Raw genomic sequence first — 18,070 nt, 5'->3', positions numbered from 1 at the left:
CTGTGCTACCATCTGCCACTGGTAACCATCAGTATCAGCTCGGTTACTCTTTCAGACACCACTTCTAGCTAAAAGTTCCAATTGAGCAGTGATACGGGTTAAAGGTTAGAAGTAGTGTTTGTTACACCCTTTCCTAAATGAACCCTGCACTTACCTCAATAAGTAAAATGAATTGTGGGCAATTCCTTAGATTCAAGATGTAACAGTAAAAATATTAAACTCGGGGTTCAGTGTCAATGAAAACAAAAGTCATGATAGGCTGCTCTACACTCACTTACAGAACTTTTCAAAATAAACTGCTGTAGTGATTCACATGTATTTTAGTAAAGAAAAATACATTCTATAGCAGTCAATTTCAAGTATTTATTGTGGAATCCTGTACAGAAAATATTTATAAACAGACTTAAAACTTATGATGAGCTGATGTTTACTTCATGAAGCTGAAGAAGTAGCCATTGCTTCTTCATAAGCCTGCAGGGCCAGCTGGATATAACCTTCTTTCTGAGATTCAGTTTTTGCAAATACCTGCAACAGTGGCAGGAGAGAGGTAAATGTACAGTTAACAGCAGAGTTGCATAATGAAATTTCATCATGCCAGTGGCAGATCAGTCACCTACAACTGAAATCCTCGTGCAGCGATACTTTATATATTAGTTTAACAAAAACCCCAGCATGGCATGTACAACAGTCCTGGTTAAATATCTGCTGCTTAAGGTAAGAAGAAATTTAGACTACTAAATGGGGTTCTGCTGGTTAAAAGCTCTCTTCTGTAGGTTAAGTAGTTTAAAGCAGAAAATCTTACCTTGATCAGATCACCTCCTTGAAGTTTCCCTTCTTTAGCTTCTTTTGCTGACTGACATTCAGGATGAAGCATATGATACAGTGTAATTAAACTTGTAGCATCCTCCAGCCTAAACAAATAAAGGCTCATTTTAGCAATTCTATCTTCAGAGTATTTAGAGAAAGTGTATTTTGTAATGTACTTTGCACAGCACAGGCTGTCAAACTGCTGCTTCTACTGAGTATCCAGTCCCTGGAATACACAGGTGACCAGGCATCCCACCAGCCCCTGTTGCAATGGCAGCCCCTTCACGAGAAGGAGGGCCAGAAGCCCCTGAACACCATGGTGCACCAGGCAAGGGACCTAAATCTATCCCTGCTGTTCAGCAGTAATACAGCTGACATCTCTCTGAAAACACAATTAATTACCCAATAATGAGTGTTTAGTGGAACAACTTCCACCAGAGGGGACCTTTCTTATACAGACTGCAATGACCAGTATGTTTTACAGAAGTAGCATTAGAAATCCTGTGACACTGAGCTCTCAGCTGAATTTAAAACTACTGAAGTGTGTGGCAGGGACAGACATTCCAAACTCTGCTCATTTCAGTTGTCCAGATACATCAATTTTCCCTTTAACAATTTGATTCTAAAACAGGAACCTTCCTGATTTCTCCATATGCTCAGGTTTAAAAGCAAGATCTGACCACCTGTTCTAAGTTTCTAACTGAAACAGCACGAAATAAATGCCATCATCACTGCAACTTGAAGTTCTGATTGTACAGATTTCTCCCAGCTATAGTGACATTTTGAACAATTAAATATTGTTCACTTCTGGGAACTTCGAATAAATTTAGCACCATGTTTTATAGAAATCCATCCATATAAAATGAAACCTTATCCATGTGTTCCTAAGCTACTTAGGAATTGCTCTAAAACCCAAACGTACCAACCTTATAAGCCAAAACTGAGCTCAGTACAGAAGTGTTAGGCTTTAAGATCAGCAGTGCTCAGAGCGGGAAGTGTTCTGACAGTTACATGGGAAACAAAAATAAAAACCCAAAAACTACAAAAGGATATTTCTGCAGAAACCTAGTTTAATACCTACAACTTCATGGACTGTTACCGGTGCTCCTGTATAGCTCACAGTACCTATACAGCTAACAGCTAGAGCTGGCCTAAAATGTCATGCAAATGAGAACTTTTCTACATCTGACAGAAATACTGTTTTTATTTTCAAACAGCAGTACTTGTTCTAAGTCTAAGTAGGATTACTAAGTGACAAACTGTACTTACAAGTCTCTGTTGATCATATCTATGAGTAAGCCATCTGTCTTCTTTCTGTTGACCAGATACCACACCATGCCCCCAAAGTGCCTCGTTGAGCGGAGCAGGTCATACTTGGCGTGTTTGTCAATGTCCTCGTAAGTGCGGTGATGAACCTGCACACACACAAGGTTTTGTTTCATTTGCAGAACTGGAGCCTGACAACAGTTTTCCCCCTGTACCTCTCACAGAGTTTTTAATATTTTTCATTTCCCAAGGTGCAGCAGTAAGCCACATGCTGAACCATGCTAAAGTGTTAGGCATGTTTTAATTCAGGGTAACACTGGGCTAGCCCAGTCTTTAGTACTTAGGCATAGACATCCTTACAGTAAAAGGAAACTAAATCCTATCCCTGAACGTTTGGGGAGGGAGAGACATAAGCTCTGAACTTTCACTGCACTGCTGTCAAGTTGCATCTATTCTTTCAGGAGAAAAATGCTAGAGCAAAGAGGCGAAACTTTACTTTGAAAAAAAAAGTTACTTGAAAAATCACGTAATAGATGTTACCATTTCTCAAATCACTAAGAATATTACAGTTTAAAGAGAACTAAACATTTTAAAAGCAAGTGTAGACTAACATTTACCAGCAGCTATAGCTACTAATTTTATTCTACTAGAACTACATTTTTGTAGCTGGTCTTTGTCAAAAATAACACTTTGTGCACAGTGCTCTCTCTCAAAATGCACTTTGTCAGTTCCCTACCTGGTCCTCCCAGCTCCTAAGCCAGCAGTTAGTGTGACTTCAGCAGCACAACTCTGCTCGGAGCCTGTGACAGGTTTTATCATCAATTCTGGTTTGATACCAAAAGTACCTGTATGAAGACTTTTTTTGCATGTGCAGTACCTTTCTAAGCTGGTGAAAATTACTTGTGCAAAATCCTGTTTTACTTTTCTGCATAAAAATAAACCCCAAAACTCATCACGAGCATAATCTATATGGGGAAAAAAAACATATGACCAACACCTCTGATCCCCAAATAATATTTTTGTTTACAAAATAAACCCTACAATTCTCCACTAGTATTATTTTTTTGCTAGAAAAATGAAAAGTGAACTCACTCTGATATAGTCAGGTGAATCTGGCTCAAACTGAGCAATGCACATGTTAAGGACATCTTCATGATGGTCTTGCTGGAATACCGTCTGAAACAACAGTTGAAATTCAGGAGTAGATTATGTAATCCCACCATCCCAACTCTGCAAAATCAAAACAGCAGCCACAACACTCTGCTCTGGGTAACACTTACAGTGAGTAACCCCTTCATCAAAAGACAAAATGGATAGAAGTACAGTAACTGCCTTGATGACATTTAATATAATGTTTCTTGATTTTTGATTCTAAAACACCAGTTCACGTTTTCAGATCAACTGTACAATTGTTCCTAGTATGACACAGTACTTACACCTACCTGGGATTTACCTGGCCCTAACCTGGAACTTTGTTTCAAGTATTTTAACCAAGTTACAATGAAAGGCAATTTTTCAAAACAGAATTCAAGCAGCTAAACACACACATGCAGAATGGCCTCTTCAGAGTTACTATGCCCAAAGAGCACAATTTCACTATCAGACTGCAATGAAGTAAAAGTGATCAGTTTCAAAGCCAGGAGGAGCTTACCCCAAGGTTCTCATCCTTGAATAACGTGGGGGGAATCACTCTGCGCCCTTCCTTTGGGAAGAATATCTGTATCATTCTGTCTCGTTCCTCCCAGGTCGCTTTGCGTAACACCCCACTGGGTTCTCTAACCACAATGAAACGTTCCTGGAAATGAGGTAAAAACCCCACATTATCTCCCAAAGCCTTCTCTCTTCATAGCCAGAACCATTCTAAAAAAAACAATCTCATTTGTCAAAGTCCTTCTATACCTAAACTCACCCTACTGACACCAGTTTCTAACTGACTGTGGCCATGTGCTAGATTCATCACTTCTGCCTTGCTACCTGCTAATTTAAGTGCTGCCTTTACACCTCAGTTTTACTGTACGACAGCTGTGCGTGTGCCAACACTAAAAGCTACAGCTCTGGGAAGTTTAGAGATAACATAACTCATACCCAGACAGGGAGTTAGCCTGATTCTATCATTTGATAATCCATATAAAATTAGGAATGCAAGTGTCACACACTTTAGTACCTTTTTTCCAGAGGTAGGTGCTAGAATCAAATAAGGGCAAGTGCAAGGCAAAAGTACAACAAATTAAACAACATACTCAGATCTGTTCACAAGCATAATTGATTTAGGGTGGCAAATGGGAAAGTTTGTTTGACAGGTTTTCAATACAGTGCAGCAGGAGAATAAATACCAGCTTTCTGGAGAAAGCTCTCAGAATAATAGATGGAAGACTGGGCAGTTCATTTCACAGGATCATCACTATCTGCACATTTGAACCATGAAGACTTCTTAGAATCATAGCTTTGTTAAGAATTTTTCCGGCCTCTTATTACTGGTACTTAAGACGATCGAGATGTTTCATTACACAAAGGAAACTATCCCTATACTCCCCAATTCCATTAGACAGCTATTTCTTTACAGCTTTCCTGTGAATTTGTTCATCGTTTCCACAGCTTTCCACCAGATCTTTGCAAGTGTGGAGTAGCTCCATCTTACAAAGTAATCCACTTCTACAGAAAGCTTCTAAGAGTATGGAAGAACTCCGCACTCCTAGCGTATCACAAGCATCTGCTTGTAAAATAATTAACTACCTACCACACAGCTTTCCCCCATGCCTGCTTTTGAGCAGTAGAATGTCATTTACCATTATCAGTTAGAAGCAAGTACTTAGAAATACATTTTTCTCTACTGCCTTGTACCGGACTAAATTTTCAACTCCTCAGCCTTTTTGCAAACTGATCTATCTACATTTTCATTAAAGCTTATTTAGAAAACAAATTAATACTGTTAATCGCATTACTTACACGATGTGGAATGGAATAACTTAAATCTGTAAACACATATTTTGCAGTTTCAGTTCCTTCAAGGACTTTGTCTTCTGCTAAGACATCATCAATTGGCTCTCGTTCATTCAAAACAGGGGGCATGATTAGTTTTACTTTAGCTTCCTCAATGGCTTTTCTTGTGGCCTTGTAGGGGGAAAAAAAATAGCTTAATTTTACAACTAAAAATATCATCCTATTGGAAAGATAACATACAATTTGGGGATCAATATTTTCATTTAGAGAAGCTTGTTTTTTTCTTCTGCAGTTGAGAAAAAATGAGGCACTAATTCCTCCTCTAGGTAGGTGAATTTCATATGAACAATTTACTACTACTGAAACGGGGACAAAATGCTGGAGGACGTTCCAAAACTACAATGGACAACCTATTGCGAACATCAAGTTTATTTCAAACACCAAGTTTATTTCATGTGTTTTTCCAGGGTAAATTTCCCCAAAGCATAAACCACAACCAGCAGTTTGTATATAGCTTTAATTATGGCTACAGCAGAACCGGCTTAAGTCAGGTCCCTTTGTCATCCTGAATGAATTCAGAACAGAGGGAAGAGGAAAAAAATGTAGTCAAAGGATTTCCAGGGCTATAACTTAAGTATAATATGAAGAGATTTAACAGAGTTAGGAAGCATAACAGGTTAATAAAGAGAAACTGTCACTCAAGAAAAACAGATCCGATTTCCTTCCATATCCCATCAAAATCACACAAAATTGGACAAACCAAGCTATTTCAAGCGAAGACACACTGATTTACACTAATTTAGGGAATAACCTGAAATAAAGAAACCAGAAAGTTTTCAAATGCGGCGGTAAAGAAGGCAGAAATATAGGCATTTTACTAAAACCAACACTTACTTCCGAAGGAAGCAGAGCAGCCTACCTCTTCCAGCTGAGCTTCGGTCATCAGCTTGTAGTTGGGCGGCTTGAGGCCCTTCTTCACAGGCCGGAATACCTTGTGCAGGTCGAGTCCCGTCATTTTGTAAAGCAGCGTCTGGACCGCTTCGTCCGTGAAGGCGGGCTTGGGCTTGGCGGCCTTTCCCTCTGCGGGAGGGGCACACGCTGTTACCAGGGGGCTGAGGGGACGGCCACGGCCAAGGTCACAGTCACCCCCTGCCCTCACGGCTCCTCCCGCCCCTGCCGGGACCTCCGCAGCCCCACACCCGCCCCGACCCGCATCCCTCCTCAGGGCGACCGCAGCCGCCCACTACCACCGCCACGCGGGGCGCGGGCAGCTGAAACCCGAGCCTGGGGCAGCCGGGAGCGCTCTGGGGGTGCCTCCGGGTCCCCTCACGTACCGCCCGCGTCCGCCGCCAGCGCCCGCCGCGCTGGGAGGCCCCACAGCGCCCGCAGCCGCGCGGGCAGCGCCGCCGAGCCCCGCGCCCCCAGCGCCGCCATCTTTGCTCACGCCCCTTCCCGCCCCGCGGCGCGCCGGGAAACGGAGTCACAGAGTCACGGAATAGCCCGAGGTGGCAGCGACGCGCCGGGATCGGCGAGTCCAACTCCCGGCCCTGCACGGCAGTCACACCATGTGCTTTAAAGCGTTGTCCAAACGCTTCTTGAATTCAGGCAGGCTTGCTGCAGGCTGCCCTGTAGAGCCTGTTCCAGTGCCCAGCCATTCTGGGTGAAAAACCTTTTCCTGATATCAAACCTAAACCTCCCCTGACGCAGCTTCAGGCCGTTCCCTCGGGTCCTGTAAACGGTCACCACAGAGCAGAGATCAGTGCCTGCCCCTCCGTTTTCCCCCATGAGGAAGCTGTAGATTGCTATAAGGTCTCCCCTGAGTCTCCTCCCGGCGTGAGGGAGACGCGGGGTTCCCCGGCATTTTCCCCGAGGGAAAGGGCAAGAGCGTTGTTCCCAAGTGCTCCCAGCGCGTTTGTGCCATTAAAGCGCTGCTGAGGGGAAGGTGAGCGGCTGGTGCGGGCGGGGATCCCGCTCCGCTGTTGTGGGACAACGCCAGCAGGAGCGGGGGGCGGCCGGCTCCCTCAGCCGCCCGGGGCACGGAGCAGGGCTGCGGGCTGGCGGGTTTCCTTCTTTCGCGGGAACTCTCAGCAGCAGGAAAAAAGGTGGAACTGAGGCCGCCGTGAGCGATCAAACCGCTGGTAACCTGCGGCTGCCGCGAGTCAGGAGAGGTGCGGGCGGCAGTGGGTGCGCTGCACGGGCAGCTGCCCGGTGTGAGGGGCGGGCGGGCAGCTCCCGGCCCCGCGTCCCGGGCAGGCTGCCCGAGAGGGAGGAACACGGTGGGAATTCGTACATTAACCCCCCCGGCTCTCTCTGTGCTGCTTCGGCACCTGCGTGGTGCCTGGAGGCACCTGTGCTGTGCGGGGCACTGGCCTCATCAGCCCGGGCACGGCTTCACTGCCACGGGTAGTGAGGAATTGTTTTCTTCATGTTCAGGGAGCTTTAACGCTTTTATAAAGGAAGGAAAATATATAACTGTATTAAGCATAAAACCAAAATTAACTTTATATTCAATAATTATGGCTGTGAAGAGAGGGTAGTGACTTTTTATAACTAAGTCTGTTTCAGGGGGTTGAAAGTTTATTATGACTTGAAGTTTATTTATTCTAGCTAGTCTGTATCGTCCATTGTGTATTTCAGTCTTACAGACTGTGCTTAGGGGTGTGTGAAACAGAAAGAATTTGATCTTAAAGGACTCTTCCAATCTTGATTATTCCATGATTCTCTTATCAGCAGGCAAGTCTCTGTCCAAGAGCCCGGAATGCTTCAAGTTCTAGAATGTTCAAAGCCACTCATCAATGCAAGCTGGCTCATGACTTCCCCTTGAAACAGGAAAGATTTCAAGTCCCCATTTTCATTTTTTTCGGGAGGGGCGATACAAGTAATGTGCTTATGTTCTGTAGATCTCCAATTGTTTTAAATTTTAGTAGGTTGTTCATTGCTTTGCCAAATCAAAGTTTAAATTATACTACTTTTGAAAATGGTGATTGAAGTCTGAGAGAAAATGAAGATTTCAAAGCATATATTTGTTTTAGTTACAATAAAGTTAAGCATCAGCTGGGGAAAATATATTTATTTCTTATACTTGCCCTTTTTTGTACTGGGGAGTATTCCTGTTCTTCTCTGCCTTATATCCAAACACATGCTCTGGGCTGAATTTAATATCCAGGCTTTTCAATATCCTGGCCTTGTCAGGAAGGTTACAGGAGGATATGTTCTTCTCATATTTGAATTGCTACAACTAACTTGAAATTATTGGGTATTGAGAGGGCAAATGAACCCTTAATATTATTTTAATGTAATTTTGTGCGGAATTTATTTAAATAATACTAAGAAAATGAAAAATAATTTTGATGAAATGGAGAAGGTGTTGTTTTTCAATTCTTGCATGGAAGATCTCTGGAGTGAGAGCTATACCCTATAAGGGAATTGGGAAGTTATTTGGCAACGTGCCTAAAAGCCACTTCAGACCTGCTCATGAGTTTGGATGGCAAGCCAACGTCCATTTTAATTCACAGAAGTGCTTAGAAAAACAACAGAATTTATTGGGCTATATCCAGGAGAGGTTAAATTCACATTCAGTCTGTACTGGAGTAGTAACAGCTGCTGTGAGGATTAACCTTTTTGGCTGGTGGGATGAAAAGAAGTATTAACTAACTATACTGTAGATGGAAGTACAGCAGGTTAACATAATTTATAAAGTAGGATCACTTATATTGGGTAGGTTGGTTATATTTTATTGTGGTTTATATTTGTACTGAAGTAACAGCTTTAAGTAGGATATTTTATATTGGTATAGTTAAGAACATAACACCAGCTTGAAGAATCGGTGCTGAAAAATTGATAAAGAAATAAAGAATCTTTCTTAGTTTTTGTTATTTTGAAAGCATCCCAGGACAGTTGGTGTTGGAAAATTACAACCATCTGATGATGGGTGTATGTCCCCAGTGAAATACATTGGTGGTCCAAGTCCGGATTCTATTGGAAAAGTGTCAATACAAAATCACCTGCACAGTTGGCATTAATTTTCTTTTTGTTGACAGTTTCAGGAGAGCAAAAGGATCAGATGGCTGCTGAGAGTGCACCAGTTGGTTGACATCTCAGGGAAAGAGGAGGCAAATGAGGAGCTTAGGAGCTTGTGTTGTTGCTTTGCCTATGTAATTGATAAAATAAGGGACTGTCATTTACTAATCTTTCTGAGTCATAAATATGTCAAATTAGTAGTGAGAAGTTGTTTGGAAGGAAGAATTCTTTCTTGGAAAAAATACAGAGAAAAATACAAAATGTCAGGTTTGGTAACTGTGCATCCAATTGTTATATGAAGAACACAGAGTGAACCCAGTCAGGCTGTGTACGTGTCCACAGTTGATGATGTGACCTTTTTAAAATTAATGGTTGGTTCTCTTGTTCCTGATAAGAAACAATCTGGCAATCCTGTGGAACATTTTTCTGAAGGACAAAATGAACCAGTTTGGAAGCTGTTTTTACTAAACCTGCATGGATTAGTCTGAAGGTAAATTATTTTTTCCAGAGAAGGCATAGAGTGCTGACATAAGAGAGATGACACAAACCTTATTATATCATCAAATTAGTTTTTAAAGGAATAAAATATTACACATGGCTGGTTTGGTTTCACCATTCCTCACACATTGAGGAAGTGGGTATTTTTTGCTAAAATTATTGGACTTCTCATTTTCAATATGATTGCCTATTTTCAGGCATATTGCCTGCAAGTAGCTTATTTGCCAGTTTCTTTTGTTTAGGGAAGAAACTATTATTTTATCCAGAATTGTTTTTTAAGGTCGGTGGCCTGGGATTTGTATTGCTATCCCAAGCCCTGCATGGCTATTTTGGTGATGGTGGTGATGATGATGATGCATGAACCTTTGCTAATACATCAGAGTGGCTATTTTCTGTCTTAAAACCCATATAGATATCTGAAGCTGTTTTATTTTCAAATTCTGGTTTTGTCTTTGACAGCAGGGACAGACCAGGTTGGCTGTAGGACTCTGCTGGGCCAAACCTTCCTCCAAGGGCAGAGCTGTGGGCAGTTCTGCTGGGCAAAGCCCATTTTTACAAAACATCCCTGAGCTGCCCACTGAAACTCAAGTGATGGAGCTCAGCTGCAGCGTTATCACCCTTTGTACCAGCTGCCTTCTGCTGCTGATGCAAACATCCTTAGCAAGAGGGACTGAGGAAACATTATGCCAAAGGCTTCCAAAGTTGTTTCTTTGGTGCTGTCACTTTTAGCAAGTGCTAATAGTCAGCATAGGTTGAAGACCAAATGCCCCTCGAAGTTCTATCTGTGCCTTGACTATTTGGCATTTGTGTTTCCAATGCAAAGGAAAATGACAAAGCAAGAAGGATTAAACATGCTCTTTATTTTCAGTTTTCAGTCCTGTTTCAGTCACGCTTGCCCTGAGCACGTGTGCTGTATTCCTGTGGGCCACGGCGGGGCAGGAGTGAGGTCTTAAACGTGAGCAATGGAAATGCCTGAGGAGCTACAGCGGATAATGTAAATAAACTGTTTTCATTAATGACCCAGATTTGCCTCTGTCTCGCATAAAGCTGCCATAATCTCACTTTAATAATGATAAATTAGATATATACAAAGACTGTCTCCAGTAGTTGAGATTACATACATTATTTATAGTAGGGATATAAATCCCACTTCAGTTTACATTGTTTTCTTTGCTACACTATAAGGTCTTGAGCCAAAGCCCATTAAAGTCCTTTCCTAACTTCAGCAGGCTCTGAATTAGGAGTCCCTATTTTTCAAATTAATTTTATTATTCCTTTCTCCTCTTGTAATACTTATCTTTCAAAAACAGTTATCAAGGAAAAAAATAATAGTACATATTCAGTATTATTCAAAGTAAGGTATGGTTTGATTAATTGTTGTTTTTCCCATTCTTAATAGTTTTTTAACCTCCCTCTACATTCCATCATTTCAAGTCCTGTCCTTCTGAATCCAAGCTCTTGCCAGGGCACTGTGAACTAAATCTGGTGTCCAACACAAACTGTTACATGTGGGCAGGTGGGAGGTATCTGATCCCTTTGTTTCCATAATAGAAGGGCATAGCAATGATCCTGGCAGATTTGTTGATTTGTGTTGTTCTTTGGGGACAGGAAAATTAAGAGAAGATGGCACTCTCCAATTCAAAGGTCAATTATAATATTTTCCTTCTCTCCTGTTGTTAGCACAAGTAGTCAATACCTTGTTCTCATAATTGTACTTTTATCTGTTTTTCACTGAAACCTGACACCTGAGAGAATCTTCTGAAACCAAAACTGTCCAAATTAAACCTAGATGTGTGTTGTGTGTATTGCCTGGCCTGTTGTCAAAGGTTTCATAAAAATCTAAATCACATGTCTACTGGTTCCACTTTGTCATGTTTTGTCATCCTCACAAAGAAGCCTGGAGGTCTGGTTTTCCTGCTTTTTAAAATCCAAGTTTCATCCAGGCTATCGTATCATTTTATGGTTTTTAATTTAATTATTTTATCACTGAATTTACCTGACAAAGAAGCACATCCTCCTAGTTATAAACTATTCTAATACCACTCAATGATAACTGCCAAGTTTTGTTTCTTCCAGCCTGTTCTCCTAGGAGTTGATTTTATTAACAGGAAATCACTCTTCAGTTGCCTCAGAAGTAGGTGAATATATTTGTCTTTTCATGACTTGTTACAGTTAAATACATTAATTTTTTTTCCCCAAAACTGGTTCAGTTTTTATAATTTTATTTTTTCCAGTTTAAAGAGCAGTTACTTCACACCAGCCATCTTGTTGCTTAGTGATGCCAAGAAATCACTCTTATCTGCATGCCATTCCCTTCTCAAGTTCTTTTTCCCTCTGAGACTCATCTGTCTGGGATTCTTTTACAATTTCACTTCTCCAGGTTTATGCAATTATTTTGCTTTAAGCCTCCTAATTTTCTTCATACTACCCCTAAGCCTTCCTGTTTTCATATTACTTTGAATTCATCTGGATTTATTAGGATTTGTTTTGTCACCTTGATTCCTCTTTTGTCTTTCCCCAAATTAATTTCTTGTGGAAATAACTCTTGTAGTTTGCTATTAAATAATCTGCACTTTTTAATTTAATTTGTTGTTGTTGATAAGGGCAATGTGTACCTTTGGCTTGCTATTGTATATATAAATAGCCTACATGATAGGGCCAACATTTTAAACCTATTTCATACCAATCTCACACTGTTTAAAACAGAATCCCCTCTCTTTTAAAGGTGGCACTGGAGATGTGTTTGTGTGCTTGGTTTTTACCTTCTGTTTTTTTCTTATTCTTTCCTTTGGATCCGGGCTGTAATACAAATTAAATTTGCTTAGGCAAACCCACCATGCATTTTAAAAAGTCATTTTAAAGATAGGATCCTGGGGGTGTGACAGAAAAGCTAAACCAGCTGTGCTCTCCAGGATGAACAACACATAAATCTACAGTGTCTTCTCTTCAGGATCAAGTAAGTGAAAGAAAAGCCTCAGAAAGTAAAAGATATTTTTATCTCACAGAAGCAGAGCTAAAAGAATTTAGTGTCAGTTAAAATCTTAGCCATTCCTGTTAGACTTGTAAAATTCAACATTTTTTCATTTTCATTTTAAGCAGAAACATGCTCATTTGCTAACCAAACAGCTTTATTTACCTGTTTGATATGAAGGTTGTCTTTAGGTCGAAGAAAAAATGGTTGTTTGGCTCTTCACTAAAGAGCCAATCTCACAAGAACAGTTCCGTTATGTTTGCTCTAGCTGATTTAGTTAAGTAGAAAGGAAGCAAGAAAATTCTAGAAACCCAAATAGAAATATAACCGATTTGGTCAAATAGTTACCAGATTATATCCCCCATTTATTTTCAAGTAAGCCTCTTGACGTTTATTAGGTTGCTCACTGGAGCTAATAGGAAGGCTCCCATCCATTTTTGTACAAACTGTCTGACTGGAGAACGAAATGTCACCAGATGATTTCCAGAAGGGTAAAAAAGGCAAAATATATATGTATGTTCTTCATAAATTGTTTTAAACCTGTGCACTGAGCAACCAGTTGCATTTATGCTTCTGTTGGCTTTCAGAGAGTGTTTATGGGTAGAACCCTGTACACTGCATTTCCACAGTGCTTCTCTTGCATGACCTGTGTGCTTCCCCATGGCATTCTGCAGTGCATGGTAAAGACACTAACAGATGTCAGGGTTTGTACATTGGGCTAGAACAAGTGCTTGGATTTTGTGAAGGCGCATATTTCATAAATAAATAATGTAGCTGGGCAGCTGGAGGGATCTAGTAGTGGTTTTATTAAATGCTTTAAGGGAAAAAAGCCAGCGGACAGCCCAGCATGGCAGGGGAAATATTAGTGACAGAAACATAAAACACAGGCCTGACTCTGCCTGTGCACAGTGCAGTGTGTCCCCAGTTGTCAGAGGGATGCATGTGTGACAGATACACAGAGCGTGGAATTCTTTCATTGTTGGGGAAGGGGATGATAAACAGCCCTACAGCAAGCAAGTAGACTGAAAATTGAAGTAAAAAGTGTAAAGTGTGAGAAGTTCAAGTATTTGTATCTAGTTAGGTGGTTGTTTTTTTTTTTTAACAACTGCACAGGAAAAGGGGAATGTCTTGGTCTTCCCTTTTATTTACCCATTTCTGGGCAGGCTGTCCCTGATTCCTCCCCTTATACCCACTCCATATACACACATTATATCTTTTTAACATCAGTATATTATCTAAGTGGAAATAATGAATCAATTTTCCCTTTGGTTATTGAGCCGAATCAAGTCACAGAGGGATCCACTGAGTTCCAGACCCACTGAAGGAAAAAATGGAAGCAGAATCTTCCCAGTTCGTTAGCAGCAAACTGCCAGATTGTCACAGCATTTCAGGTAACTGCAGCCTCAAGATGCAGTTTTATATCTGCCCAGAATTGATCTAAGACTTTTCTGTTCCCTCTGTTCAAGCCCTTCCTAAAAACACTTTGTTCTTCATAACAGTCACTAGACAGAGTCAATAATTTTCTTCTGAATTTTGATTAAAAGCACATTAGTTTGTGACACAGAAACTCAGGATCTGACTCTGAAAGGGAACTTAAATATTGCATGGAAAAGCAAACTGGTTTCTGTCCCTTTTGAGTCTCCGCAACAGCATGGAGCTCTCCTAAACCTTACAAGGTATTACTGAGATGCAGCCAATCCAATGGTATTTTACAGGAGAGTTTGGCGGCACTGACATAATTTCACTTTTCCTGGGTGCTCCACTGCTGCAGAATTGCTTCCAACCAAGTACCATTTACTTTGTAAGGAGGCAGTGGAATTTTTGATTGATACTTACCAATTTAGCAGGGTATTGCTTGGAGAGTTTTGTGTAACAGAGTCCAAAATTACTGTGCAATTTTTATGCACATTTCTGCATGAAGGACTGAATATTTGCCCTTAAAGCAGAGCATCATTTGAATTAGTTGTTCACTCTTTTCCTGCTCCTTTCCTCTCTCTTTTTTTCATTGTAGACCCAATAAAACTTCTTCTAAATGCTGGTACAGTGCGTGCTATTTGCTGTATTCTCTAAATATTATTATATTTCCTACTAATGATAGTTCAACATTGCTTACTTTATAGTCAGATATTCTTTTGCTCTCTCCTAATAATTTCCTCAGTCCAACTCAAAAAAACCGCCAAAAAAATCTTCCTTGTCATCTGTTAGATGTGATTGTTTTATCATATAGTACTGTACTTATGAAAAACAAAACTAATCCGTGCTTGTTATTGTGAACTAATTTGGAATATCCTTCCCAAGTTCTCGGCATCAGTGCAGTTGTGGTTTTGGACGCTAGATGGCAATGCGTGGCTGCGTGACATCCACGGGAATGTCAGTAGCAAAAGTCTCTCAACACATGAGAGAATCCTCATGTTTCAAAAATATTTGTAATATTGCCTTTTTATTATGAAAACAATTATAACGTGTAAATGCTCGATTTTTGAAGTCTAAAAGCTTTACAAACTTTTTTTCTCCTGCATTATGACTACATGGGGAACATTTCTTAATGAGTTAGACTGGTGAGTACATTTACCCACTCTTCTGGTCTACTGTAAAGCTCTTCAATCGATTAATCTATCAAAAGGGAGAATTTTCAGTTCCTGGCATCATCAGCATGTTCCTTACCATGAAAAAGGAAGGAGGAATGACAGGATTTTCCCCTCTTCTCTCTCCTCAAATAACCTTTTACTTGCTGTCATGGCAATTAAGAGAATGGACATTTTAGAACTCAGGTAAAAGCAAAAGGTGTTAGGTAGCAATAGCAACCTTATACCCATATCTTGAGCTTAAGAGTTATCCTAAAGACAACCAGTGCAACAGCTGTTACATTGTCAGTGTTTGAATGCTTTTGGATGACTTCAAAAGAAGTGGCTTCAAAACCACTGACCTTACACAACTGCCATATTATTGAAGGGCCTGATCCTGCACAGGCTCTTTAGAAAAAATTGTGTGTGTTTTGGTAATGAAGCTAAACCACTTGTGGTGTGTTGTCACTTTTCCATGTCATAGCCTACCTCTGTCCCACTGCTTTAGGTCTCTCTCTTAACCAGTCTGTGTGGGTCACTTTTTATCAAGATAAACTGCTGCGCTATGTTTGTCAGTCTTAATGGCCTCACTTTGCAGACAGGTAGGCAGAAATAATTTTTAGAGAAATTTTGTATGTAGTGTATTATTGCTGTTCAGATAAGAGGGAAATATGGAATGGTGAGGGCCCGCCAAGACTGTTAGAGGTGGGCATTATGCCTGAGACACCACAGAATGTTATGTTACTCCTGCCACTGGTGTGCTCTCAGTAGGGCAGGAAGGCTGTGTCTGCCTCTTGGGATAAGAGGATGAAAAGGCTGTTTCATGCTGTGCTCTGATGAAATTGAAGGGACATCCATGGCTTGTGGTTCCTGTTGGATTGTAGGATGAAGGGACCACTGTCTCATTCTTTCTCTTCTCAGAGGCAATGCTGCTTTCCATGCCCAAAAGGAGAGGCAGAGCCCAGAGCAGACATTTTATTTCCAGTTTCTCCCTCTTGTCTTCTCCATCCTAGTGCAGCACCCAATACAGTCTTGTGACAAACACCAGCAGTCATTCCATTGGGAAAGGAAGCTTGTATGGGAAAACTAAGATATTTAGAGCTTTTATTAATGACCCTTCTCTGCCCCCAGTTTCTTTTTTGCTGTTGACCTCTCTGCTCCATGTTCCCCGCTGGTGCTTTATTTTGACATTTTTGACTCCTCATGTACTTCCTTTTTTTCCACCCATTGTCTCTTTCTGTCCTCCTCTTCTTTTCCTGGTGTGTATCCCTGTGACATTTAGTTTTTTGTTGGGACTGATACCAGTCCCCACCGAAAACATTTTGGTTTGGTACTCATAACTACTGTGTGTAAGTGTAAACCTCTCACGGCTACAATCCTTTATTTCTCAATGAGGAACACAAACAAGGAAGGCCCTTGTTTAGTGAATGAGATTTGGGACTTCCTGCAGACTGATCAACTGTAAAATTAAAGCCGAACGTTTTGGAGAGCAGTGCTAAAGTAAAACAAATACACCAAATGAATCATGAAAGAATTTTCCTGAGGTTTGAACTTTTGGGGTTTTCTTTCAATATTTCAAAATAAAATTGGAATCCAGACTAGCCACAGAGTTGACTCCATCCTCTTGCAAAGCAATCAGTCTCTTAAAGCAAGCAGCTATATACTATGAGCACGTACTAACCCCAAATTATGTTCCCAGTACTTTAAAAGACAAGGGTGTCTGTTCCTTCCCTCTGCCAGGGAGGCCACCTGTGCTGAGGGACCGGGGCACTCAGAAGCCAGACAGGGCAGGGCAGAACTCCAGCCCACCCCGCTGCCAGGAGCCCACAAAGGCTGGCTGGGCCCTGCTATGGTTTGCCTTGAAAGACAAGCAGGGCACAGATATTGCTTGGGAACAACAGCTGTATTTTGGGATTATCTCAATGACCAGATTACAGTCCCTCCTTATAGAAAGAATTTTTCCTCCCACCCTTCCCACTGATGACACCAGTACAGAGGACACAGAAAACTAAGTGTGCTGTGTCTGAGGTGGTGTCCATGCCTCACAGTTCCCAGCTGGTGGGGAAAAGCTCTTCAAAACACCCTTTCCAAATCAGTTTGTTTTAATAGTAGATTAAATGCCCTCAAGTTTCCAACTTATGTTTTCAATGAGAAAATGGCCAAGCAATAGCTGAAGCCCCTCATAGAAACAGGACATCCTGAGCTGTGGCAGATGGACTTCCTTTACAAAGTTTTAATGAAAATTTTCAACAACGGCTCTGTGCATGTTCATGGGGGTGTTAGCAAGTGTACATGTTTATGTACACACACACACACTGTGCAATGCTACACAAGCTTTTTAAAATAACATACAAAATACTCGGTCTATTTTGCTGAAAGAAATTTGTTTTGTAAATATATATATATTTACTGTGTTATGACATAAGGTAGGATTAGGTAGAGAGAAAATTTCAGGATGTGGGTGGCCACAGTTGAAGGACTTACAGGGAGTGTTCAGTAAAATATCCTTGGAACATAAAATTAAAATAAATGAAGAATAAACTTAACCAAAGTATCAGTGAACATAAACAAATCTTCAAGCTAAACAAATAATTCAAGGAAGCCAAAGTGCGTAATTAGAAAGGGATAATTATGCTTCCTCTGCTTCCGAGAAGAGATATGTAGGATTTTCGGTAGTTTCCTAAATGCATAGTGTAAGATGCTGGTGAAAATGACAAACCCCTGTTGAAGTTTATGATATATAAGAATCTACTCTGGCTGAGGGCCTGTTTCATGGCAATAAAGACATAGTAAATGAAAAAAACCTAAAAACTATTTTAAAGGTTCCGTCTGCTATAACATAAAAATATCTGGAAATGTAACATATAAGAAAACAGTTACAATACTGTAATTTAGACAGGACTGGTGGTAAAGCATATTACCCAATTATTGCTCGTGTTGTCTTTAGCTCACACATTTTCCTCTTTTGGAGGAGAATTTTATTTTTAATGCTTGTGATTTTAAT

The 18,070-nt window shown here is 40.8% G+C and overlaps 1 protein-coding gene across 1 annotated transcript; it reads right to left on the bottom strand.

The window, feature by feature from the left end:
- Positions 1–343: 343 nt before the first annotated feature.
- On the bottom strand, positions 344–6,463 carry MRPS22 (mitochondrial ribosomal protein S22). The gene is made up of 8 exons (XM_032119666.1): positions 6,348–6,463; positions 5,933–6,093; positions 5,020–5,184; positions 3,725–3,868; positions 3,166–3,249; positions 2,077–2,222; positions 803–911; positions 344–525 (listed from the first exon to the last, which is right to left on the bottom strand). Exons 1-8 carry the CDS (start codon positions 6,445–6,447, stop codon positions 433–435), a joined length of 1,002 nt encoding a protein of 333 aa, XP_031975557.1. The 5' UTR covers positions 6,448–6,463; the 3' UTR covers positions 344–432.
- Between the last annotated feature and the right edge of the window lie 11,607 nt (positions 6,464–18,070).

The sequence above is a fragment of the Corvus moneduloides genome, chromosome 10 (genome assembly GCF_009650955.1).
Source record: "Corvus moneduloides isolate bCorMon1 chromosome 10, bCorMon1.pri, whole genome shotgun sequence".
Lineage (NCBI taxonomy): Eukaryota > Metazoa > Chordata > Aves > Passeriformes > Corvidae > Corvus > Corvus moneduloides.
Note: the sequence above shows the minus strand (reverse complement) of the source record. Positions and strands in the feature narration are given on the sequence as shown.

Excerpts from the sequence above, each read along its gene's own strand:
- MRPS22 (XM_032119666.1), bottom strand. The coding sequence starts at position 6,447 with ATGGCGGCGCTGGGGGCGCGGGGCTCGGCGGCGCTGCCCGCGCGGCTG. Across the intron at positions 912-2,076 it reads GATATGATCAACAGAGACTT|GCTGGAGGATGCTACAAGTT; the intron begins GTAAGTACAGTT and ends TTATTTGTTTAG. Across the intron at positions 526-802 it reads AAGGAGGTGATCTGATCAAG|GTATTTGCAAAAACTGAATC; the intron begins GTAAGATTTTCT and ends CCACTGTTGCAG.